Genomic DNA, 27,393 nt, shown 5'->3' on the forward strand with positions numbered 1-27,393 from the left:
TTCAAGGAGAAAACAAAACACTTAATGTATATATTTCAACAACAGACACATCTATTGCTTAGACAAAAAGGCCAGCCCAGACTCTGTTATTATCCATTGAAAAGTATTTCATAAACTACTTATGGTAATCAATATTGAACATCTTTATTTTCAGTGGTCTATTTCTAAACAGTTCTAATTCTACTATCTAATAAAGAAACAACTTGAGTACAATTAGATAATAGAAACTTCACTGTTGGTTCCAGGAGCATTAAATACTCATAGCATCATCTGGTTTCTCTCTTATTTCTATTGAGTCAGTCTTTCATGCATTATGCAATCTTTGAGATGGCTACATGATTTTCTTCTGCTACCCAGAAAGGGTTTAGCCCTCATGGCATTTGACCAGTGTGAAGGAAGCAGAAAGCAAAAGGGATTATTGACCCGGAAGTAAGAAGGGAAGCTCTAGGCCTGGCTATGTCACTAACTAGCTATGTAACTGTGGGCATGTATAGACACACACTCTCCAGGCCTTAGTTTCCCTAAATATAAAATTATGGTATTTTACTAACTGAATTTTAGGGTCTTCTCCATTTTAAAGAGTCTATGATTCTATCATTTCAATCAGAAAACAAGTTTTCAAGATTTCCCCACTCCAACAGGTTTCTTTCCAACCTTTTCAGGCAGTGAGGCAAAGAATTTTTGGTCCATGACATCAAACCAACTAATTGCCCAGTTTAGCATTTCTTTCCATTCATTTTTTGGAAACACTTGCACAATGTGAATTAATTTGGAAATATTTTGCTCCCTATTAATGAAAGGAAATGTCTCTTCTAACAACTTTTTCCATTGAGATGTTATTTTTAAACAACGAAATTTTACTTTTGGATCATGCATCTTGGTTTTTTATGTAGCTTTCTGATGGGAATTCACCTCCACACCTGTTCTCAGTAAGATATATATCTTCCTTTCATCACTGTTCCCCCCTCAAAAACAAAAACCACCCAAGATCTCCCTTTACAGGCATACCCACCTACACATCAATATTTATTCTACAAAACTGCTTTATTATAAAACTGAACATGTGCTGCTCTAAATAAATATAAAACCACATGGAGGATGGAGGAAGTAATTCTCCACTTGTCTTTTCATCTAAGACAACTTTCACTCTCTGGTTCTGAGAATGTGACCTCCACGTTCTCAAAGACCTTTCCAAGATTGTTTAGCAAGAGCAGGTAATAACTGCCTACTTCACAGGAGTCCCAAGAAACAAACTCAAACTGCATGCACTGTTTTAAAAGCATTAAATTTCCTGACATTATTCACAGTAATGTGTATTTCCATTGAAGGTATAGCAGAAATGTAATAGTCTGGGCAAATGGGATTTCTATTGTAAATTATCTACAAGGCTTATAATCTCTCTCTTTTTTCTTTTGTGTATCCTGGAAAACCAAATAACACATAAAGTATAAATAGTGAAATTTAAGGAACCAAGTCAAAATTATGAGACAAAGAGGGTTTAATGCCCCTTTTTCCTGACTCTTTTTTTCATTTTTTGCTAGTCTACCATTAACAAATGCTGTTGGGCTTAGTAGTGGTGATGGTCATTGACTTATGTACTCTAATTTTCCTTACAAAATTAAATTAACCAGAGCATGGGGCATAGTCTTTTCACTTTTTGTTTCTCCATTTCATCTTTGAGAAAATGGGACCAATGCTGTTTATTTATGACAGAATGAATAAAGAGAGAGCACTGAACAATATACAACTAAAATAACAGTATATATAATATGTGTTCTAAGAATTTCATCTACTTGACCTAACAATATCTTACAAATTACCTCAGATACCTCACTCCTCTTCCCAAGTTATCAACTAAATAACATATACCCTCCCTTTGATGACCACTATTTCCTTTCCATCAGTGTGTCTTTTCAAGACCTTGCTCCTCATATCTCACCTCTTTCTCAGAAGCCCCCTTAAAACTACCTTTGTTCTGAAGACCTTGAGAGTAACCCCAGAATACAAGAGATATCGAAGGGCTATTTTAAAAAGAGGTGTGGAGGCAGGTAAATCTCATCTACCCAACAAAACTGTAATCTCCTCATGGACTGGAAATATATCCTACACAATTATAATAATAACATCAACTCATATATGCTTTAAGGTTTGTGGATCACTTGCCTCACAGTAACACTATGAGACAAGGATCATAGTAGTTGTATTACCTAGTTTACTGATTAGGAAATGGAGGCTGAGAGACAAGTGACCTTCCCATAGTCACACAGCTAGAAAGCATCAGATCAGAGACTCAAATAACAGTCTATGCCTATGCCGATTCCAGTTCTGCTTCCCCCTGCTGTATCTCCAATATACATATGTGAACATCTGTCTGCTCTATGATTTCAGTAATACAGGAAGCTTCCAAGGAGGAGCCACTGCCAAGCATCTGTTCTGCCACTTACTCCTATTAGAAAGATACCCAGAGCAGTGATTTGCTCAGGGTTACACAATAATTATGTATTAGAGGCACAAACTAGGTCTTCCTGAAGTCAAGACCAACTTGGGCCACTGGGCCATGCTCACATGGCCTCCCTACCCCCATACACACACAATGTATAAATGAGTGTGTGTATATACTCATATGCAACACACATGTGCATATTCAAGGATATGCTTGTGTGTGCATGTATGTACATATTGTGAGCATGTGCCTGCAATGCATATTTACATGCATGCATGTCATGTATGACAAGACATAATGTGTCACACTTTTAAGAAGGCCAGCCTTACAGTCAAGTCTTGTGATTGTCAAGTGATCTAAAAAAATGTATTAAGTGCCTATGATGTGCCTAAAACCATACTAAACACTTAAGATATTAAAAAAAAAAAACAAGTGTCCTGTTTTTAGGAGCTTCTATTCTAACTGAAGCAATAACGTGTTCACAGATAAGTAAATAAAAATACATACTAAGTAAGTACTATATAATGTCTAGAGTGAGAGTGGGTGCTAGCAGTGTCAAGGATCAGCAGGAGCTATGTACAGAAGGCCTGAAGTGAGCTTTGGAGGAAAAGCTAGAGAATTTAAAAGGCAAGGGTGAGGAAGAAGTATATTGCAAGCTGGAGGGACAGCCTGTGCAAAGTCAGAGGGAAGGAGACAGAGGGCAGCTAGGTGGCACAGTGGATACAGCACCGGCCCTGGATTCAGGAGGACCTGAATTCAAATCGGACCTCAGACACCTAACACTTACTAGCTGTGTGACCCTGGGCAAGTCACTTAACCCTCATTGCCCTGGAGGGGAAAAAAAGAGAGAAGGAGACAGAAGGCTGTGTATGCAGAACACTTTCCAGGTCAGTTAATGACAGACAAAACTTGAGGCAATAGGGAAGGAAGGAGCTCATGACTTTTCTTGAGTACAGGAGTGATTTGAGAAGATTTGTGCTTTGGACACATCCATTTAGCAGCTATGTAGAGAATAGATTAGAAACTAGAGACTCAGCCAGGGAGGTAATTTCATCTCTCAGTGTCTCAAGCAATGCACAGCCTCTAATCTTCAGCAGCTGAGAGGTTTCTATAGTGATGAAACCATGACATAACACGCAGCCATCCACAAATATTCTCATTCACTCATTCATTCATTCATTCATTCATTCATTCATTCATTCTCTCTCTCTCTGCTATTCATTGAGAAATAGTTTGTCACCCACACAAGACACTCAATAACCACTTGCTAAATAACCTAGTATATGTCACATCACCCTTTCCTTACTTCTCCATTTCAAAAATGGAGCAAGCAGGGGCAGCTAGGTGGTGCAGTGGATAGAGCACTGGCCCTGGAGTCAGGAGTGCCTGAGTTCAAATCCGACCTCAGACACTTAACACACACTTACTAGCTGTGTGACCCTGGGCGGGTCACTTGACCCCAATTGCCTCACTAAAAACAAAAACAAAAACAAAATGGAGCAAGCAATCTTGTTTGCAAACTAGAGACATATAAGGATTAGTGGTGATTATCTTTATACATTCCTATCAATGAGTACAATGGGAGAAAGGGGAGAAATTGGTATTATTATTAAGCAGCAACAAAAAAGTATAAACTACAGGTGATTGGGGAAGTCCAAAGGTATTTCCAAGTAGCTATGTATGTGAAAACTATATACTATGATTAGCACTGATAAGTAATGACGGAATCACACATCTCTGATAAACTTACAACATGGCAAATGTATGCTCTTTTTCCTATTTTCACTGGCTTCATCTGTCAGAAGAGATAACTAATCTTCCTTTCCACTCCTCTTCAGTCCTATACCCTAGAGTTCTTGTGTCTGTGGATAAAATTCAAGGGAATCTGTGAACGTAGATGGAAAAAATGAAATATTTTCTAATATGATTGCTTTTTTGTAATCTATGTATTTTATTTTATGCACTTAAAATGTTATTCTGAGAAGTTGTCCATAGATTTCATCAATCTGCTAAAATTATCCATGACACAAAATTGGTGAAGGGAATGGGGGAGGTGTGAGGGAACATGCATTTATTAAATGGTTATTATGCACCAGGAACTATGTTAAGTGCTTTACAAATATCATCTCATTCAGGAACCCTGCTCATAGGCTACGTCTTTGACATAGTCTGTCTCTAAGCACAGGGTCTTTTAATCAAGATAATATATTTTGAAGAATCAAGATACCATAAACATCCTACTTCTTTCCTGCCTTAGCCCTGTGGATCTAGCCTATCTGGACCATTTAGATAAAATCATAATAACAATAATAATAAGATAAAGAGTATGTGATTTTGTCCCTTATGGCATAGAAATAAGTCATTCATAGGTGAGATAGCATTCACCAATAAAGCATATGGTTCACAAAGCTCCTACAAATGAAAAATCACTTTAAAGTCATTTTTCAATATGTGTTAAGCTCAAGATTCAATTAAAATGATGCATGCCTCCTATTTGGCAGGCTGATGATTAAACCTCCAAACAGGTAAGGCTTCCAGGTAGCAAAGAAGAGTGATTCCTATTTGTTATTTGAATCTAATAAAAAGGTGCCCATAGCCTCAGCATTTAGAATGAATATATGGTGAGAATTATAAATGCCTTGCCTATGGTTATTAATAACATTTACTAAGGAATGATAGTGTTGGTTCAGTTCATGGAGTTTAGTGACAGCATCACACCATCCACACTAGTACAAAGCAAATATGAGATGAACTAAAAATTTCAAATATCAGCAAAAATTGAGTTAAAAAGTCTTGTAATCTATACTTTAGGGAAAAAATTTACACACACACACACACACACACTCTAGAATACAAGCAAACTGAGAATTCAAGCAGTCATATTTGAAAGGCAACCACTAATGATTATATTTTCTTCATTCCATTACAAATCTTTTGTTTACCAGGTTTTTGAGCCAAGACAAGAGGGGAAAACAAAGTTCATATGCAAGAATGTGCTTCCTTTTACAATACTGGACAAGGGCAGCTATAAATAAAGATCCTTAGCTCAAGTATCTTTATGAAAAGTCACCAATATGGTTTCTCTCTAAGGAGGCTTTCTGAATAATTTTATTTTGGGATAAAAGACTACAAGGGGCAATTATCTCAGGAAAATGAATATTATAGTAGAGTGAAAAGGGCACCATATTTGAAGTCAAGAGGACCTGGATTTGAATCCTGGCTCTACACGTGCAATGGATATAACCAAGGGCAAATCATTTTACTTCTCTAGTTCTCAGTTCTGTAAAATGAGGGGATTTGGAAGTGTTGATCTCAAAGTTCCCTTCTACCTCTAAATCTATGATCCTATGAATTGCATAATAAATGTATTTTAACCAAACAGTATGATGTTTGGTAATGGAGAACAAAAAAGGTAACATCAAATGCATATATGACCAAAAAGAACATGGACCAGTCTTGTAGCAAGAGACAGGAATAATAGTCAAGTCAACAAACAAATTAAGGGCTTAATATGTTCTAAACAGTGGAAAGACAAACACAAGTAGAAAAGAAGACTGCCCCTGACCTCATGGAGCTTAAATCTGGCAGACAATGCATTAAAGGGAGCTGAAAAGTATGGGGAGTGGTGGGGAAGGGGAAAGGTAAAAGGTGGGGACATGGTAGGCATGTAGACAAAGTTCAGAGAATCATGAGTGGAGCCTGGAAATAAATGAGGACATGACTGACCTGAGTATTTTAAATTAAAATGAATGTTCTGGGATGAATAAGCTAATCAGAGTTAGAGGCTGAATGAGTGAAGAATACTTCTAGTATGAAAAATTCAGATGGACAACTTTTGTATAGCACTGGTACTCAGCACAGTGGGTATAGAGGATTTATGAGAGGGCATGGATAAAATCACTTGGGATGAGGATAGATAGATAGATAGATAGATAGATAGATAGATAGATAGATAGATAACAATCTGGGCCACAGGAGAGAGTACTAATATGGAAGAGATCATAAAATCCATTGGAGTAATAAATTTTTAACAAATAAAAGTAGTTTATTTTATTTTTGTGTGTGTGAGGCAATTGGGGTTAAGTGACTTGTCCAGGGTCACACAACTAGTAAGTGTCAAGTGTTTGAGTCTGGATTTGAACTCAGGTCCTCCTGAATCTACGGCCAGTGTTTTATCCACTGCACCACCTAGCTGCCCCTAAAGGAGTTTATTTTAAATACATCAAGGTAGCAATATGTTGATGGGCTGATCACCGAAGATCTTCTAGTAGTGAGAATTAAAGAATTAAAGAATGGAGTAAATACTTTTATAAAGAAGACACAAAAATACACAATGAAGCTTTTTTCCTACTTGTATATCTCAAGGGATTAGTGGTAGCCACAGATATTCACTAAAGAGATACAAGTGAAGTTTCCATAGACCCATCCCACCTGAATGAATCTCAACTCCTCTCCAACCTCATCTTGAAGCAAGGAATCACACATTTGCTCCCATTTTTTCTTTGTTCTGGATCTTCAGGAAAAGGATAGTTGCACTGAGTCTCAGAATTTCTTCTCACACCTGACTACCCCACTGTGGGTTACCTTTTACTTGGTGGAAACATCTACTTTTCATCTGCTTTAAGCTCCAGACAAGTCATTCTCAGCCATGACAAAGGTCCTCCTAACACATGGATAACAGCTAAAAAGGGGGCTCAAAATCATCATGAATGTGCTGTTGACATGAATGCCAAGTTCAATGCCAAGTTTTGCCTGATTCTCCCTCTCAATGGCCTTGAGAGGATGATGAATACACGAGATTTTAAAACAAAAGGCCATTAAAACAGAATTCAGCTATATTTTTCAAAATTAAACTCCTCAGAGACAAGTGTAATGTTCATCTTGGACTTCTCCTTGAAAGATAGTTCTATCCACTTACAGAAGAGATGGCAAATGAGTCGATAAACTTCACAGTCAGTGGACCAAAAGTACAGAGTGCTCAATTGATATTAGTCAATGATAAAAACAGAAACATACCTTTAGTGTATAGCTTGATACAGTCATCAGTCATCAAGATGAGCATTTGCCCCAAATGTAAGTCTAAAGGTAGACTTACTGCCTAAAACAACAAACTGTACCCACACTCCAAATGCAAGCCTAACTTCTAACTTTGAGCCATCATATCCAATTTACTGGAAATTTGGAAAAATTCTAAATAATCTTTAGCAGATTGTAAAATATTACAAAAGAAAAGGAAATCAAGTTTACAAATGGAAAATCATTTATTAATTCCAGCTAAATATTTAATGAGCACAAGGCAGCATGGCATAACAAAGATAGCATTCACATTAAGGGCAGGAAGATCTGGGTTAAAGTACAGCCTCCCATACTCATTAAATAAAGGGCTAGGTGACACAATGTATAGAAAGCTGCCAGGCCTGGAATTAGGAAGATCCTTCTTCCTGAGTTCAAATCTGGCCTCAGACACTCATTATCTGTGTGACCCTTGCCCAGGATCACATACTCACTTAACATTCTTTGCCTCAGTCTCCTCATCTGTAAAAGGAGCTGGAGAAGGAAATGGCAAACCATTCTAGTATCTTTGCCAAGGAAACCCCACATGGGGCCATGAAGAGTTGGACATGACTGAAATAATTCAACAATGGTAACAAGAAGCAAATAACATAACCTCTTCACTATTCAATTTCCTTATCTAGCAAAGAGGGATAAACATAGTATCTCTTTCACATTTTGCGTGTGTTTGTGTGTGTGTGTGTGTGTGTGTGTGTCAGAGATAGTGTATACAAAGTACTTTATAAGCCCACATTAATGTTAGCTAAGATGAATATAATTTTAATGATGTGGTGATGATGATGCCATAAATGGCACTTGGGGTCATGATGATACATAACTCATAAATAAGTTGTTTTCTATGAACACACTGATTTATTTGTGTTTATTGGAGGTATAGGTAACTTCATGTTTCTGAAGTTATACATATCTTCACTGTTATACAGAACTCTTTTAAGGTGTGCTTATGGGACTTCTCAGTAGGTCCTGAGTAATCATTAATGCCATATTTTATTGTTTTCCTCATGGCATTGGAGGTGAATGGCCCATTCAAACTTATGTACACTGGTGTGAAAATTGGTTTAGTTTCAATACAAAGACAGTAAAAGTAAAAAAACATGAATACAATGAGAAATTTCCTTTCCTGGATTTTGAAATCAGCTTCATTATTCCAGTCACACCTCATATACATCCCTTATAGTGATAATTAATTATACATACCTACTTATTTGCATGTAATACAAATATACTTGTATTTTCATGTGCAGTTGTTTTCTAACTTTAAATTTTAATCACATTTTGATGAAAATATATATTTCTTGAGGGCTAAGGCTGCTTCATTTTAGTCTTTGTAACCCTAGAACAGTGTCTAGAATACTTCTTTTGGCTAGGCCTGTGATTTCACTGAAATACAGAATTGCTAATGAGAGATCCTCATCTTCCAATACACACGGGCAAATGATCTGCAACTAACATTCCACTGGACACAGACTAAGTGACATAGCCACGGTCGTACAGCTAGTACCAAAGGCAGAATTAAAATCTGGGTTATGTTGGGTCTCCATACTTTCATTTGGTTGAATAGATGCTTAATAAAATCTTGTTATTTGATTTGTTGATTTTACCATCTGGCACACTTCTAGTGTTGGGGTCTTAGGCTTCCTTGCAACAGACTGTGTCTGCTTTTCTCCTGCCTATTACCTCCTCCAGTTTCTGGAATCTGTTGGGATCTTTCCATGATATAAACTTCCAATTGTCATGAAACTTTGTCATTTGCGCCTCCAGAGTCAGAAGTGGGAAACTAATCAGATGCATCTGAGACACTGTCCCTCTCCATTATGAAACTAGCTCATATGGTTTTGCAGCCTGTCTCTAAAATTTTGGCAAGGTCCTGATGGGTGGAAGCTGGCTTGCTGCCTAAGTGGAAAATAGGAAACACCAACCTCCCACACTCAATAGAAGTAGTAACTAAAGTACTAGTGCCACGTGGCAAAGTCAAGGAACAACCTCTTCAGGGGACCACTGATGAATGGTTTTCCTCCTCCACCCACACAGTTCTGAAGATCACTGTTACCAAGGGCTCAACTTTACATATCCTTCTCCCTTCTGGATGATGGTTGGGTCCCTGTGCTGTTAGTTGGTAACTGTGACCCAGATTCTATGTACCCTGTCCTTCTTTGGTGTTTGATTTATATTCTTATCTCTTCTTCTCATGTTCATCTCCCACATTCTCTTAAGCATTTCCAATTTAGTCACTTAGTTTTCCTTTGTTAGTTAAAGCATGTCCTTCAAAGAACTTATGGCCTCTTAATGATGGAAAAACAAATCACTACAACAATGTAAGGAGCCACATTATCTTTCCATTTCTTTCAAATTATAGGAAAGTTTGTCATGAAAAAGGTTCACACAAATTAGATTGTGTGATTAAAGGCAGGATAGAACTAGGGATTAGGCCTGTGATCTCACTGATCAAGAGAACTCTGAGGTGAGGAAACTTTCTCTACCAAAAGTAATTCATCACCTTCTCTCTAACTTAGAGAGTTGCTTAGATCCCTAAAAAGTAAAGTTACCAACCTAGGGTCCCACGAAGCCAAGTATGTGTCAGAGTCAACATTTGAACCAAGGTCTTCCTAGCTTCAAAGCCAGCTCTCTCTAAGAGAGGCTCTCTAGCCATTACAATGAACTTCTTCAGCCAGGATTAAACAGATGGTCAGAAGAAAGGGAGATTCTCAGCAGTTAAGAACTGGGCCCAAACTCAGGAAGACAGTCATGGGCATTCTCACTTTAGCACCAAACCTACTGCCTTTTGTGGCTAATTAATGTTTCCACATTTACTTTTCTTGTCTCACCAAGTAGACTGTTAATCTCCTTGTAGGCCTGAATTCTATTATATATTACCTTTATATCTGCATTTTCTTCTTGTTGTTTGTTTTTTCTGCTCCACAAGAATCAATGACATCAGGAGGTGATATCTCGGCTTGTAGATGAATTGACTTTAATTGAGACAGTGCTGTGCAAAGTCATCAGCCTCATTCTGTCCTCTAGGGTCATCTGAGTTTAGTGGTTAGACAGATCAGTGTGACTAGAGATGACCCAACATGAGTAGGATATCTTGGCCTTTTTAAACTAAGGTCTTTCCCAGACCTCAGTTTTTCTGAGGCAACACCCATTCAGTGATTTAAGGCTAGGTAAAACATTAGGCAAAAGATGGCCTAGTTTGCCAAATTAAAAAATAATAATAATAATAATTAATTAATTAAACTGGAAGGGGAAGACCTTTATGTTTTCTGGCTAGAACTAAAACAATTGCTATTTTCACTCACTCTGAGCCATCAAAACCCAAACAAGGACCAACTGAAGTTCGGCCTGGGACCCATTGATCATTGGCCAAACAGTGAAATGGAGAGTGATTTGGGTTTAAGGTGTGATAAAGTAGCTCAATTTGAATAACAATGGGCTTTATCAAAGCCTGGTTTTCCAGAACTCTATTCTTAAAAATCATAAATGAAACTACAAAAGGGTTAATTGTCCCAGTTTTTTTTCTTTTAATGATAGAATAAATAAGTAGGGAAGAGAAAAACAGACCCCAAGACATCTTGCCGAGGCTTCAGCGATCAAAATTTATATTCCTTTGGGCAGAGCAGCCACATGTAATGGTATGATGCATTTTCTAACAGAGCATTGAGCACATAGTAAGGGAAGGAAGTTACATCTGTGGGGGTGAGGTGGGGGGAGGCATACCATGTGCATAAACAAGTATTTCCAAAATACATACAAAGTAAACTTGGGTTTAAGAAGGCACTAGTAGCAGCTGTGGAGAATTCAAGAAAGACTTCCCAAAGAAGGTATCACTGAAGCAGTGTTGAAGGAAACAAGCAATTGTAAGAGACAGAGATAGAAGTTCATCCCAGACATGGGAGACAATGAGGGCAAAGGCACAGAAATAACAGATGACTTGGAAAGATAACTACCATATAGCTCAGAAAGTAACTTTACAGTTAAATAAGAAGATATCTGTAAAGGCCTTTACTGTGATCAGAGCTGTTAATAAATTAAAATATTTGTGAAGCCTGGCTCCTAAGTAATTTTTATGAAAGTAAAATATTTGTGAATATAGTTTCATTAACTAACAATAAATTGAAGGCAGAACTTAAACTAAGAAAAATATTAATTTTCCAGCAAAGGATCAATCAGAAGCATAATTCACAAATGCACTCATCTTTCCTCAGGTACTCATCAAGTAAGAATTTAAATATACTGCATATGAGATCATTTATCTAAAAACAACTTGCAAACTTCCGAATGCCATATAAGTATACCATTATTTTGATTAGCCACATAAGAGAGATTGACAGAACAAAATTCTATTATATCTACCTTAAAAAAAGTGGTTCATCTATCTAGAGAAAACCATAGCAAAGCAAGAGATTATTTTATTTCAAGCCTTAGGTGAAAAACTAACTGTGCTTTTTTACATGTACCAGGTTCAAGATATGACTTTTTAAAAAGTCACAAACTATAAAATACTCACAAAAGAGATGGCATTCAGGTATTAAGAGTAATTATTGCTTTCCACATACTTGACAACTATTAAGTAGTTATTTTTCACATTCTATCAACTTTAATAATTAAAGTAAGATTATTGTGTCATTAAATCGGCATGCTCCCCAACTGTAGTTTTTAAAAATGCTTTCCTTACGCGGACAATTCTACATTGACCAACAACACTGATGGTAAATCTCTGCTGATAGCTGACAAACTTGAAATGCTACACTTAATCACAGCTAATCCATTCTTCTCCAAAACATACCCCAAGACACATCTCTAAGTTCAAATGGGACTCGTGAAGGCTACTACACACTGGTAATAGCTGACTCTGGGCCTGGTTGGAGAGCAAAGCTAAATTCAGATGAACTTAGTGACAAGTGAGTCTCTCCCATTCACAAACAACAGAAGTCTATTTCTCTGTAATTAGGCAGTTAGGTGGCACAGTGGATAGAGCGATGGCCCTTGAGTCAAGAGGATCAATTAAAATCTCACCTCAGACTCTTACTAGCTGTGTGACCATGGACAATTCACTTAACCCCAATTGCTTCAAACAACCCGGGGCCATCTAAGTTGTCCTGACTTATATCTTGCCACTGGACCCAGATGGCTCTGGAGGAGAGAGTGAGCCTGGTGCCTCAACTTAAGTCCAATTTACTGCAAGTCATAACATCACTTCTGTGTCATGGTCCTCTTTGAGAATGAAGGACAAACAACAACAAGAACATTAAGCCCTTAGTATCTGATACCGACATGCACTAAAACTAGGTAACATACTGAGAAAAAACCCAAACCCTTTACCAACCCAAGCTACACTTTACTGATGAGTAAATGAAGTGTGCTTTTCAAGACAAATTTTAAAAGATGACCCTTGGTTTTCTGGTTCTTTATTATTCATAACAGTGTTTAATGAGCTGTGTCCCTTTGATGACAACCAGCATCATGTTTTCTTATACTTTTATTTTACCCACCCTTATAGTATTTATTTCTTCAGGCCTCATCATTTCCTTCATGATTTAAGGAAGACCAAAGACTTAGGCAATACATATCAAAGGAAAAAGGAAAGAAACAAAAAGAGACTTGATGTGAACTTAATTCATAGCTTGACAAAAATTCAACCAAAATTAATCCCAATGTGTTTAAATTTATTGGATCAACATGTTTATAGCCTAAGCTAAAATTTTAAAATAAGCTCATCATGGGAATTGAAGGAGAGGTAATAAAATCCCATTCCAAGACTGGAAATGGGTTCATGGACTAGGTTTGAAACTCATCTTACATAAATAACTTAGTCCCTCCTGCCATTTCATCCTAAATATAATGAACAGGTTGACCTAGATGACCTCAAAACTTATTTCTAATCTTCTATCTATCTTCCTATGAGCCTAAGTAGCCCTCATAAAAAATCTTATCATCATACATTAGCCAGCAGTCAACTGAAAGTTTAAAATGGTATCCCCACTGAATGAAATGAACAATAAATCAGCATCTAAGTTGCAAATTCACTTCTGACAAGTAATATGCTGCAACTAAGCTTTAAGTATCTCAGTGTAACTATTCAGCTGCATACATAAGTGAAGGTAATGGAGTCAAAAACTGCAGACTAATTGCTTCAGCTGCGGCTTATTATCTGTCCAATTTCAAGCACAGCAAGCAGTTAAGAAGTAATATAAACTACTTTAGTCAACGCATCACTGATGCTTTGTACCAACACAACCTTAGATTCCTTCAAATAGTCAAATTGGTAAGTGCCACATAACCACATTGTGAGGATACAAGACCACATAAGACCCAACCATCATTTTCCTGTTTGTAGTTCAAGTTCCACTACACACTTTTCTCTCTCACCCTCACCAATTGGATTGGCTGAACTAAAACCCCTTTCACTCCCCTTGGTTAAAGGGTTCCCTGGTGACAGGCACTCTAACATGACATTTGTCTTTGAATTATTTTCTTTGTTCTTCCCTTGGTATCATTTAGCCATCTGGGCACATTCATCAATTTCATATGTTCAAGTTTCTTTACCAATATCTGGAAAGTCAGTGGGTCAAACTGTAATCCAGAAATCATTCAGTCCACTGAGTCTCTCCCATTTGATGAGGATTTTGTCCTCCTATTCCAAAAGTTATTGTAGGTTTTTAAAAAATTTATAAACTCCATTCCCAATTCACATCCATTCATATTTTTGGCTTTTTGTATACTGTCAAGTGAAAAGAAAACCAAAGTTCCTAATTCTTGATAATATATATTGCCAGGGAGCAATGATAAGGTTTATGTAGAGAGTGGGGGTCTAGGGATTGCTCTAGTGGCAGATCAAGGCCAATGCTAGTATTGTGCAGTGAGGCTGAGCAAAGTATTGATTAAGAAGAGGAATTTTGCTTAGTATCCATGAAGGCTTTCCTTCCCCAGTGACTGATACAAAAAGGATGCACTTTTATCCAGTAAGAAAAGCAGAAAACAGAAATTGTGGGATGATGATGAAGGCAATGGACCTCTGGAACCCATATATTGTACAGTGATAAAAATCATCAGGTTGGAAGGTATATAAGAAATAATTTATTTCAATGTCTCAACTAGAATTGCAATCTACTTTTTAACTTCCTGTATTTAATCTATGGTTCCTAGACCTCTGGCCTGTAATTATGGGGAATTAACAACTTCCAAAAACAGCCCATTTAATTGTTGAATAACTCTAGTTGTTAGAATATCCTTTCTGACTTGGAAACCACGAAACCAGTTCCCTGTAACTTTTCACCAACTTTGCCATGCACAGGAAAAGAAGAAAAATGCTTCCTTTCAAAATAATTTCCAAACACTTAGTTCCCACATACTCACGCTTCTTCCAAGCTTTCTGTTGGCTTTCTCCTTGGCAACTTTTGCAATGTTCTCCAGACCTTCTGATGGAAGTGAATCTACAGCTTTGCCACCACTACCATTATAAAGGATATGGTAAAGAAAGAGGTACTAAAAAATTTGGAGCAATAACACCTTGGTCCCAGTTCTAGAAACAATTCACTATGACTTTACGTAAGTCATTTAGTTTTTCTGAACCTGTTTCTCAACTGTAAGATTAGCATAATTATACCTGAAGCCTTTTTTGATCCTTCCCTTCCCAGTTAATATTGACCTAGAAATTTGTGTGTATGTGTGTACGTGTGTGTGTGTGTGTGTATATATATGTATATATATATATATATATAGAGAGAGAGAGAGGTGTATATATCCATCTATCTATCTTTATCTTTGGTATAAATTTTATATTTACTTACAGAGTTGCATTTTGTATCCATCATTATTAGTTCTTTGAGGAAACTTTTAAAAAACACAACTGTACCTCATTGTATTTAGAATAGTGCCTGACAAAGAGGAAAAACTAAATAAATACTTGTATTACCTATTGGTCAGGGGCTATTGTAAGAGTGAAATAAGATAATGACAATTAAGTGGACCATTGGATAGAGTACTAGACTTGGAGCCAGGAAGATCTTAGTTAAAATTTGGCCTCTGTATGGCCCTGGGAAAGTCAGTCTTTTTCTGCCTCCATTTCTTCATCTGTAAATTAGAAATAATAATAGTGCTTACTTCTCAGGGATGTTGGAAGCACAAAAATAAAACAATATTAGTAAATTGCTTTGCAAGCCTTAAAGTGCTATAGAAATACTAGCTATTGTTAATATTAACATTATACATTAGGGGCCAGCTAGGTGGTGCAGTGGATTAAGCACTGGCTCTGGATTCCGGAGGACCCGAGTTCAAATCCAGCCTCAGACACTTGACATTTACTAGCTGTGTGACCCTGGGCAAGTCACTTAACCCTCATTGCCCCACAAAATAAAATCTAAATTATATATTACAACCCAAGTCCACTTCAAAACAGGAAAACACATCCAAGCTGGCCTTTATTGGAGGATGGAACCTCTAGCCATCTTCAAATGAGCCAATCAGTGAGTAGAAACTAATGGGGAATAACAAGAAACATTAAGGGCCACCTGAAAACATCAAACTTTAAAGGAGGCCATTTAGCAATGCAAATGGAAAGTTACTCTTGATGAACATACAGCATAAACAAAATAATGAAACCTATTATAAGATTGGAAGGAGACTATCCAGGCTTGGAGAGCTTAAAAGGGAAGTGCAAGTTGGAAGAATTTGTTTATTCATCCTATCCTTAGAGCAAAAAAATCCTAATGATTTTAATGTGGGTTCTTCCCCCAGTTTGGTAGGGAGAGTCAGATAAGTGAACCTACTAGCAAATGAGTCCATTTCTATATGTACATAATTAGCACTCCAAAAAAAACTTCTGAAAATATGATAGTATAATCTTAGAAGAGCTAGAACCTTTCCTCCATAAATAGACTTGATTTATTTTTCCTTGTGAAACCAGAGACAATTAGAGGTCTATTAAAATGAAAACCTTCCAATCCCTTTTTTAGAGGATGGGACTTTGCCATTATCAGCCCCAGAATATGATCAGAATTTACCTCAGTCAGAACATTCTTCCAATGCAATCTTCGCTTCCCATTTCTGATATTTTATGTTCATGCATTTCCCAAATCCCTGCTCTTTAAAACTCTTGAATTTGCACTGCTCTAAGCAGATTTCCTTTCAGTCCCAGAAGTTAAATCCCATTACCTCACCCTTTGCTGCCTTCATTTCACTGGGTTTAAAATGTCACCCTGATCATGAACTCTCCCATGGATTTGATTCCTTTTTGGAGTTTCTAATATCAGCTCCACGTGCCCCTTTTGGCAACATGTCACCTCTCCAAAAGTGGCTGCTTGGACACCCCTTCTGCCAGCCAGCACAGCTGGGATTTGTTTTGCCTCCCCCTTATCATCTTGCACTTTCCCCAGAAAACTGTTAATTTCTCTCATTTCCATTAAATATGCTCCTCTTTCAGATAAGCCTTAAAAAAAACCCAGCAAAGTGATAAACTCCCAATTTTCCTTTAGTTTTCCCTCTTCAGATTTGTTAATGCTTTGGGGTATTTCAGGAACCACTGAGAAAAATGAAAATATAGGCAATAGAAGCCAGAAGATAAGAGTTTAGTGGCTTAAAAAATCCTACAGAATCTGAAGTGTTGATTTGAAGCATTATGGCAACAATAAAAAACAAACAAACAAACCCAAAACACTAGGTAGCCATAGAAAAGGAAATTTCACTTATTAATTTAGAAGCACCACCCAAATTTCCAGGGCAAGCTTTGGTCCCCAGGTATGATACCAGATCACAATGAGATAAAGATGATTTTAGATGTTGGAGGCAGAAGATAATGTGGGAGTCCTTTTGTCAAATCTCTAAATTTTGAAGATGAAAAAAAGGAAACCCGAATTGGTGAATTAACTTGTCCAAGTACACACAGTCTCTGGCTGCAAAGACAGGTCAAGAGCATTGCTTTCCTAATTCCTTGTCCCTTGTCTTTCCACCAAACCACAGTGGCCTTTCTTGCTGCTACTAACATCTCTAAAGGGCCAAATTCATTCTTTAGACATCCATTATCTTCAAGAGGAATAAGATGAGCATACTGGAAGACAGACTATGACCTTTTCAAATGTTTTGAATGAATATTTCCCTTGGTCTCCCCAAATTAATCAGTAGATCTGGGCTGGTTTCTTTTTATCCTTCCCCCACCTCCCCCTACACATATTTTTTTAGAAGTCTGTGTTCCATATTCACAAATTAGCAGCTTGAGATGACGCCCAGAGTCTCATGCAGCTTCACATTGTGCAAAGCACAGTTTTCCTGAGCTCTAGTACGGAAAGCTAAACCTTCTGAAAAATAGATCAGATGCTATTAAGAGAATAAAATATAAATGGTCACCGAGAATTCCATTATCCAACCTTTATTACATCCAGCATATGTATTTTATAAAAGAATTAGTTATTCAGTACCTCAACACACTATGGCACCCTAACCACAGTTTCCAAAAATAGATGTTTAACAATGCCAAAGTAGGCTTGCAGTATGGAGTCTGGCAATAGCCATCCATGGCTGCAGAAGTTTTACCTTGAGAAAGGAAGTGATACAGAATTCAAGTCCTTTTTCAGAAAATCTTCTTTGATATGTTAGAATAATAAAGCTGCAGTTGATAGTCCTTTTGGTACTTCTATCTAAGACCTAGGTTAGCCTTATATGTTTCCTGTGTGATAGGGGGTTGCTGGAAAACTCTCTGCTCTGAATTAACGTATTTATTATATGTGTACATGTTACATCCTCTTAGCGAAATGTAAGCTATTTGAAGGGAGAGACTGTTCCTTTTTTATTATTTTTAATTTTTTTTGTCTTCTCAACATCTAGCATGCCTTGCAAACAGTTAGGTGTTTAATATTTAGTTGTTGAATGTAGATTAATTGAATCTGACCAGTTTCCCTCTCTCTGTGTCTATGTATGTGTGTGTATATATGTACACACATGCACAAACCTATACATACACATACATATACATATATGTGATGCTGTAGATGGCTATAATAGCCCCCAATTCTCCCACTCACATCCATTATCCCCCCATTAGACACACTCACGTAGCTGAGCAGCTATTGTTTTCTCAGCTTAAAACAGTGGAAACTGACTGAAATACATATAAATGTTCTCAAAGACCAATAACATTTCTTGTCTCTATTGGCCACTAGGTTATCTTTACTGTTTAGTTCACCTGATTAATTTGAGTAACCTTGGAAGACCCTGAAGCAATGGGACACAGGACAAGTATATTTTTATGTGAGAAGACACATTGGGGAATATCTGGATTATGGGAATACTGCTGTGTGGGTAGGTAAGGGGGGTGAGGTATCTATAGTACAGAACACCCAAATAGATCAGCAGAGGTTCTTATGGAATAAAAAGGGGACCTGAAAGAACTTCCTAATCCATAATTTTGCCTGTGACATCTTCAACTGGAACCTACACTTTGTCTTTATTTTGGTCAGTTTACACTACCTGAGAAGCACACTAAAATGCTAGGGGGAAAATGAGAGAAACAAAAAACCCTACCCTTGAATTAGAACAAATAGGGTCCATGTATGACAATCTAGCAGCCAAAGAAGAAATTCTTGAAGCACACAAAGGGAGACAAATAGGTAAAGGCAAAATACATTTTAAATTTCAATGCATTTAGTGTTTTAAAAAAATTCATAAATTCATATAAAACCTCTGCCTAACAATATATACATTAAAAGGTGTGATAACAATGAACTGGAGAAAACTGGGAAGACTTGCATGAACAGGTGGAGAATCAGGTGAGCAGAACCAGGAGGAGAATTTATACAAGAATAATAATACTGTAAAGGAAAAAACCTCAATGACCAACTTTATTTGCAGAAGATCAATAATGAAAAATATGGGTTGACTCCAGGTGAAGATTAAAACATTAACACAATACCAATTGATCAATTGCTTAATTAATTATTGTTTATTGGTACAATTAACATCTATATTAAGTATAATAATAAACTGATTACTGCATTAATACAATGCCAATGTGAGAATTTGTTTTGTTAACTTTGCATATCTGTTTCAATGATATAGTTTTTCTTTCCTCCCCCACCCCATGGGAATGGGTTTGGGAGGGGAAAAAAATAATACTTGTCAATGGAAAAAATAAAAGTTCCAAAATAAATGACCTCTCAATAACCTCAGAATGTCACTCCCACCAAAAATACCTATACCCTTTTGAGCAGGTTCTAAAATATAAATTAAGCATATATACTTCACCCTCTCTGTCTCTTAGAGAGGGTTAGGGCTGGGGCAGACATGGGATATTGCTTTATTTCATATTCAAATATGTGCCTGTCATATATAAGCATGCCTCATTACCATAAAAAATAATAATGATACAATTCCCGATGAGCCAGAAACCAAGTGACTGTTCATTACTGTAAATAATTAGCATCCTAACATATTTTACTTGTAAAACTGAGGTTCAGGGAACCTTTGGTGAAGGTTAATGAAACATACCCTACATCATTCACAAGTTCTCAGATCCCTCTCTCTTCCTCATTTGAGGGTGTTAGCTTCCTCATTTGGGAGTCTTTATTAGTTACTCCTCCCTTTCTCTAACACTGAAAACCGGTTATTAAGATTAAGTTCAATGTCATTCTATTAAAATATAATTCAATAAAAGAAGTTAAATAGACTACAGGGAAAAATAAGTCAGTAGACAGAATTACAGACCATCTTAAATTACTTGATGAACTCAGGCCACATAGATAAAGTCTAGATTCACTGTGCTCAAAGAGTAGGGTTTGTTTGCTTTTTTAAAGTGGGGTAGGTTGGTATGAGGAGGAAAGGGTCCCTAATTATCTAGATTCTGCATGATTCAACCGATAGCTGCTATTGCTCACTACCCTGTATTTGGTTAATTTTGACTAAAGAATTTTCTACCCTAGAAGAAGAAAGAATTCCTCCAGCTAGTACAATTTGATCTTTTTGGTCATCAATGTTTTAACTCCTAGATCTTCGAGTTAGTTGTTAGTATTGTGCCTCTCTTCACTAGTACTAACTCAGTCTGGATTGGTTAACCTCTCTGGTCTACCTCCAGGGATTATGATGTCAATACCTTTCATCCCATTCCATTTCATATATCCATCCCCTTGGCCTTTAATCACCTGACCACCACTCTAGTTCAGTTCTTTCTTGCTTAGTCTCCTGTTTGGTCTCCTTGTCTCAAGTCTCTTTCCCCTCCAATATATTTTCAACATTGCCAATATTCCTAAAGCAAAGGTCTGACCATGTCACTTGTTTATTTAAGAAACTCAAATGATACCCATTGTCTCTATCATTAAAAAAAAATCCAAAACCAATAGATTATTTATTTGGATCTTAAAGTCCTTCACAATCAGTCTTCAGCCAGTTTAACCTTTCAGAAACTCTACATTTCAACGTAACTAGCCTACTCCATATTTCTCCAACAACATTACATCTCTAACCTCTGTGTCTTTGCAGTGACTGGCCTCATACTTGTAATTCACTCCCTCGTAGAGTCCTTAGCTTCTTTTAAGTCAAGAGCCATCTCCTTAGGGAGACCTATCATGATTCCCTCCACATCCCATGGCCCTTTCTTCCCAATTATTTCATATTTTCATTCACATAGTCTCTATTTGTTTAACTTTGTAGATGTTATTTCCTTCAATCTTCCCTAGAACTTCTGTCTTTTTATCCCTAGTATGTACCACAATGACTGTAACATAGTAGGTTCTTAAATAATGTGGATAGAATTCAGTTGTTGAGTTCCACACCATCCTGTATCCACTCTGTAATTAAGTCATCCGTATTCCATTTTACCATATTTTAATGAACCAAGGTCCTCAAGGAAATAGAAAAACAAATACAAAGCAACTAGTTATCTCCTCACATAAAAAGAATTGAGACCCCCATCATAGACATTCTCTTTCTAGGACATAAACTCTATTCTACTCTTTTCATTTCTTCATAATTCAACCTACCTTGTGTCCTCAGTGTAGCTACCCTTCCCATAGTGATCTGCCTTGGCATTTCAATATGCATTTTTATACTGATTGTCACATACCATTTTTTCTTCTAATACTTTCAAAATTACAACTTTTTACTTCATAAATTCTCAATTATGAACCCCCCAAATGATTGATGACAACTACATAAATCATGAAGTTATGAAGAGAGACCATATGGGTTGCTCACATAATATCTCCACCTATATTTATGCTCATGCTGATGATTGTTCCTTTATTTACATTTTTTTCTAAATATGAAAAAGTCCCTAATTCTTTTGGAAGTTTGAGAAACAATTTAAAAGCTCTTATTCTCATTAGACCCTTGATATACATTCAACAGTTTCTTCTTCCTAATCCTACCTCTTGCTTATTTTGCATTACCTCAAACCATTCCCCTCTTATACAAGGCTTGTATAACCTTCAAATTATGTGAGTGTCAAAGAGCCCTACCAATGGTAACTAATTCTATTAATGGGAGAGGGCGTGGAAAGTATGATATATCCAATGCTATTCCTTTCAAAGAAATGCTCTTTAGTGGGGTTATCATTTTAAATGGCTAGACTTATAATTTACCTTAGTAATCAGTACCATAGCCTAAGCTTCATCATTTAAAAGAGGTAGAGAGAATTTGGGAGTGATTCAGAGGATACCCAGAACACCTAGCAGTCCTTACTAAGGTGAAAGGAACAATAAATCTAAACTTATGCTGGAGAGATAAGTGAATATTGTTCATGTGAGCTGTCATAAGGAGGATTGAAACTGGCTTTTTTAGTTGGTTTGTTTTCATATCTGTAAAAAGAAGCAAAGTACATTGCTTTAATGTGGCAGCATAAAGAATTTATGTTAGCCATATAGAGGGATTTCTTGATAGGGTTAAACACTGGAATGGGAAAGGCACTAGCAAGAAGAGAATTCTTCATAGAAGAGACTACTGTGAAGGTCCTTTGAGAGAAGAAAGAATGTCCTCTGTCAAGAAAATTGCTCTTCCCCTGGGCAGGAATATGGACAAAGATGACCTCTCAAAGGCTCTTCCAACTGTGATAGGTGGCCACCTTCAAGAGATCTTCTTGGCACTTTTCAGTCCCATAAACTTGCAGTAGGTTCTCAGATTATTCAGAAGCATCCTCCCATTCCCATTTAAAAATACGCAGCATATGCCTGAATATGCCACTACAAATGCATTCCTGCACAATATTTTACATCTCTTTCTGTTAACTCTGAAGCAGGAATGTTCCAATCGTATGTTGGAATCATGAAATATTAATCTTTCTGTCCCCACTTACCCTAGATAACATTTCTTATCTCTGCTTTTCAATTTTATATCATTGGGAATGAGGATAATATATTTTAAAACAAGTGTACTTTAAAAAATCCTTAATTTGGCTCTCAAGACATTGAATCCACAGGCTATTTTAATTCCCCAATGAGAACATACTTTCAATTCAAACAACCAAATTATCTTCAGCTCCCACTCTTCAGTCAGTATACATGACAATACATAAAGTTGTCCAGTGCTAATTTATCTTTTGCCAAAGGGAATTTGGATGGTCAAATTCATTTAAATACCAAAGGAGGGATTCAATTTACCAAGGGCTTTTATCTTAAAAGCATAATTTTTACTTCAAACTACAAATTTGTTAATCCTTTACCTGAAGATGAATTTTACCCACTCAAGAAGAGGGATGGATTACAGGAAAGCCTCCACTCTCAATTCTTATACTTATTTATGATGACCATGGTACAATACAGCTTAATTGTATCCATTTGTGTTTTTTTTTTCTTTTTGTGACTTTGATTTTTTGACATTATAAATGAAAAAAAAAAGTTGCATTAGCTATTTAGAAGATAAAATAAATATTCACATTATTATCTATTTTTCTTTATTATTTCGCTATAGCCATTGGTCTGCAAAACTTGCTGCTACCTGCACTGCATAGGCCAGGCTATGAACTCCTAGGGACAGGTAAGTTTTCACTTACTTATCCATTAGCTTGTGAAGAAGTACTCAGGGCTTTTAGTATCCAAATAACAATTACAAAAGACTAATGGGAATAAATAACTCAAACTCTAGTAGAGTAATTGATCACCACGCCTGGGTATGAAGTGTCATTGTAGTTGACTTGTCTCATTTTTGAGAAGGCTTAATGATTTGAGGCAGCCATGTAACCAAGTAAATACAAGCCCATAGACCTGCTTTTCTTTTTCTTTCTTCCTTTTTCTCTTTCTTTCTTTCTTGAAATCAGATATGTCTTCCCTTATGATAGTACAGTAAATGAAATCAATATTCCTTTAAGAACAAATCTGGTCTGGAAGAAGCCCTCATTTAGCTAGACCAATGGCCCAGCTCCCAGGCCCAGTTATTAACTATGAAACAAACTACTTAAGGATCCATTACTATATCAGCAGTCTAAACAAAGAGAATAAATACATATTTAAAATGCTAGCCAGATTAACAAATATGAATGTGACAGAGGAATTTAAGTTCAAGAAACTGACTTCTTTCAGAACTTTACAATCTAACATTTTGATAGCAATGAGGGTGAGCTTGTGCTTTAAGCCTTTAAGATTAGCTATGCTTCCTTTCTCTCTAGGTATACATTCAACCAGGAAACCTTTCTCCTAGTCTTGACTGGGTTTCCTTTATAGCAGCGTTGTTGTTGGCCCTTACTCTGTTTAGCTGTAAGTTACAAGGATGAGGATATACGTCAACCATGTGGTCATGTAAAATCCTTAGAGTCAAGATGATGCCAAAGCAAGGAACATAGGAAAAGGACATTCCTATCTCCTGTGACAGGAGCAGCTGCTTCGAAATCTGCTCCCCTTAGCCACAGCGGTCCCTTCATCTCCACTTTTATCCCAGAAGTCAGACACCATTTAAACAGTTTCAGGTGAGGGGAAAAAAAAACCTGAAGGTAATAATACAATTATTTACAACACTAAAATATAATGTGCCATATGCCCCTTTACCGCTCATTTAACCAGTTCCATTGTACTGGTTTGACAAATGATAATAAAAGTACCCCCGAATAGATAACTTTTAAATACAGACACAGGGCATTCATCTTCCCTGCTTTTGACACATACCAGGTTTTAGACTTATAATCATCACTAAGGATTCAGTGTTCTTTTCATAATTATAAATTCTGACATATGGTCATGAATACTACTTAAGACCTAGTACAAATCCACATTTATTTAATCCTCTATTATATGAAGAAAATAGCTAAAAGATAGTGAAAGGACACTGAATCAGTTCTGGAATGGCAACTTAAGGTAGCAAGAATTTTTTAGTGAAGAAACACTCATTAGAACTCTTTAAAAAAACAAGGGAAAAAACCACCTTGCACACACAACTTGTACTGTTTTTGCACCTAGAGAGCTCTGGTGTATGTTAACCCTTAGTCAAAATCACATATTTACCACTTTTTCCATCTCCATATTTGCAAAAAGACACCCCCTACCCCTTTCACATTTATACTCTCCCCACACACTGAACCAATAATAAAAAAATGAATGTTTTCTCTCTCTTCTTTTTTAATTAGGGGGGAAAAACACTTTGAGAATTTGATAGGAATCTGCTGCTTCACAACAAATACTGTTTCAAAGTTATCTTCTTACATTCCCTTTACAAAAGGATTTTATTAGCTAGTGCCCCAGGGAACCTCTTTCCTTTCCCTAATTCCAGATGTCTCCTTTCCCCCATCCTAAACCTTTCCCCTTCCCCCAGATTCTGTAAGATAACAAGTGAAAATAAATAGGGACAAATAGCTTATATTGTTGATCTATTAGACTGGGACAAACTATTCTGTAAATCTATTCCTGTCTCAAAGGATCTATTTTAATGATGTGCCTGAGGTGAACTAAGCAGTGATTAAAAGATAAGAACTCCTTCAGTCTCTTAAGGAGGGAATTATTATAATGTGTACATAAATGAAAAAAAAAAACTCCTACCTATTCACCTTTACTTCCCCAAAGACTCTGAGACTGCATATGGTGGAGGTGCTCCTGTTAGAATTAGGCTTCTATCTCGCTGCCACACGAAAGTACCATTGCAGTCCTCAGATGTAGCTCAGCAATTCTAGAAAAAGCTTCCTCCCTTCCTAGCGATGAATATCACCTGGACCTAATGATACACCTGCCATGCCTTCTACCAGGGAAAGTTTCTGCTCTTTTATAAGTCCATAATGAACAGCACCAATGGGCTAATACGTTGGAAGAATGCTAAAAAAAAAAAAAAAAGGAAGTGGAGAATGGATGAAGAGAAAGAACAAAGTCCTTTCGACCTATCACATGCATTTTCTTTTGACTTGTGTTGGCACACCAAATTAGAGTCTTGTTCAATGACCTGTATATGCTAAAACCTCTGCCATCTCCCTCACATCCCCCCTTTTCTTCTTTTCTGGGCATCATTACAAAGTAGTTGAAATACCTTTCTGAACTCACAAATGCAAAACCAAGAGGTTCTAAGGAGACGGGGCCTTTGTCCAAAGACACCAACACATTGAGTGGACTGTAGCAGATGCTCACCATGCCTATGCATTATTGATAAAGCCATGGGATCTGTTAAAAATAGAAGGTAGGGGAGAGAGCATGACAGACCCCAGGTGCACTTCATACTTCATCACTCCACACAGCTTTGTGACTCAGGTGGTAATTCAGGGTTTCCCAGTATTTCTCACACAAATAATTCAGCAAATACTGTCCTACAACTTGGAATATTAATATACATATATATGTATGTCTATATTCATATATGGTCTCTCTCTCTCTCTCTCTCTCTCTCTCTCTCTCTCACACACACACACACACACACACACACACACACACACACACACACACACACACACACACACACACATTCTTCAAAAGCCAGCATTTACCTGTTCCTGTTGTTGCACTGATTTTCCTGGTGCATTTTGTTCCTTAGCCGTAGTCATGCTCTCCCTTGCAGGATGCTCACTACCAGAGGGGCAGGTAGGAATTAAAGGTGAGTTTGGTGGCACCAGAGTCCAAGGAGGGAATGAGGAGTTATTCAGTCCATCACTTCATGAAATAAATCCCAGGGCAATTTTTCTTCACTCAAAAGAGGGGGGTAGGGTGGGGGTGGGGAGGCGAGCCTAGGTCTCTTGCTTTAAAACGCAAAGTGCAGAGAGAAGGGAAGATGCTGCTGCTTAGTGGGGCTTCTCCAATTAGCAACAGCCTCTGCAATCGCCAAAGAAACAATGATAACTGCTTGGCAACCAGCAACTGGCAGCTCGGGGCTGGAAAGACAACCCGAGTGATGTGGTCCTACCTCCCCCCTCCCCTCCTTCTGCCTACCCCAGTGGGCGCCACGGCGCATGCCCCAGCCGCCGGCTCAGCCTCCTTGTGCTGGGGAGCCACGCACCGGGTTGAGCGACTGGAGGGGCGGGTGGACGGGGAAGGGCGGCTGACCCTAGCCGGTAGCCCCGGAGCCGCGCGGCAGAGGTGAGCCGCGGACGGCCTGGCTTCGCGCTGCCCTCCTCGCACCATTCCCGGGCTCGTTCACAAAGCTTAGCCTCCCAGTTGGCTGGCTGAGCCCGGGTAGCTCTGTGTGTGACTCCCACTGCTCTGGCGGTGGGAAAGAAGCGGGGAGGAGAGCAGAGAGTGATGGAGGAGCGAAGGTGGGTGAAAGTTATGTCACCCATGTCCCTGAAACTTTCCCCGGGTGTCCTTAGGGAGATGTCCCCGGCTGGACGTCTGAGCCATTCATCGGGTGCACTCCAGACCCAGACCACTGACCAAACAAGCAACAGAATCGATGCCTGGGCAGACGGATAAGCTACAGTGAGCAGGTGGCAGGGGGAGGGAGAAAGGTACATTGAAGACTGAAAGAAAATGGTTATCTTCAAAGGCCAACTATCTAAG

At 37.7% G+C, this 27,393-nt stretch overlaps 1 protein-coding gene across 7 annotated transcripts in view; it reads right to left on the reverse strand.

Moving 5' to 3' along the window:
- The window catches only part of DPP6 (dipeptidyl peptidase like 6), a 1,357,728-nt gene that overhangs the window by 693,767 nt on the left and 636,568 nt on the right, over positions 1-27,393 (reverse strand). Inside the window, exon 1 of one of the 7 annotated variants that reach the window (XM_043966313.1) lies at positions 26,388-26,596. The exons of the other annotated variants lie outside the window; for them this stretch is intronic. Coding sequence (XP_043822248.1) covers positions 26,388-26,444 — 57 coding nt within the window. The 5' untranslated portion in view covers positions 26,445-26,596. Of the gene's footprint in view, positions 1-26,387; positions 26,597-27,393 lie in introns of those variants that run through there. 7 annotated transcript variants of the gene reach the window in all.

Source organism: Dromiciops gliroides, chromosome 5, assembly GCF_019393635.1.
Source record: "Dromiciops gliroides isolate mDroGli1 chromosome 5, mDroGli1.pri, whole genome shotgun sequence".
In the NCBI taxonomy this organism is placed as follows: Eukaryota; Metazoa; Chordata; class Mammalia; order Microbiotheria; family Microbiotheriidae; genus Dromiciops; species Dromiciops gliroides.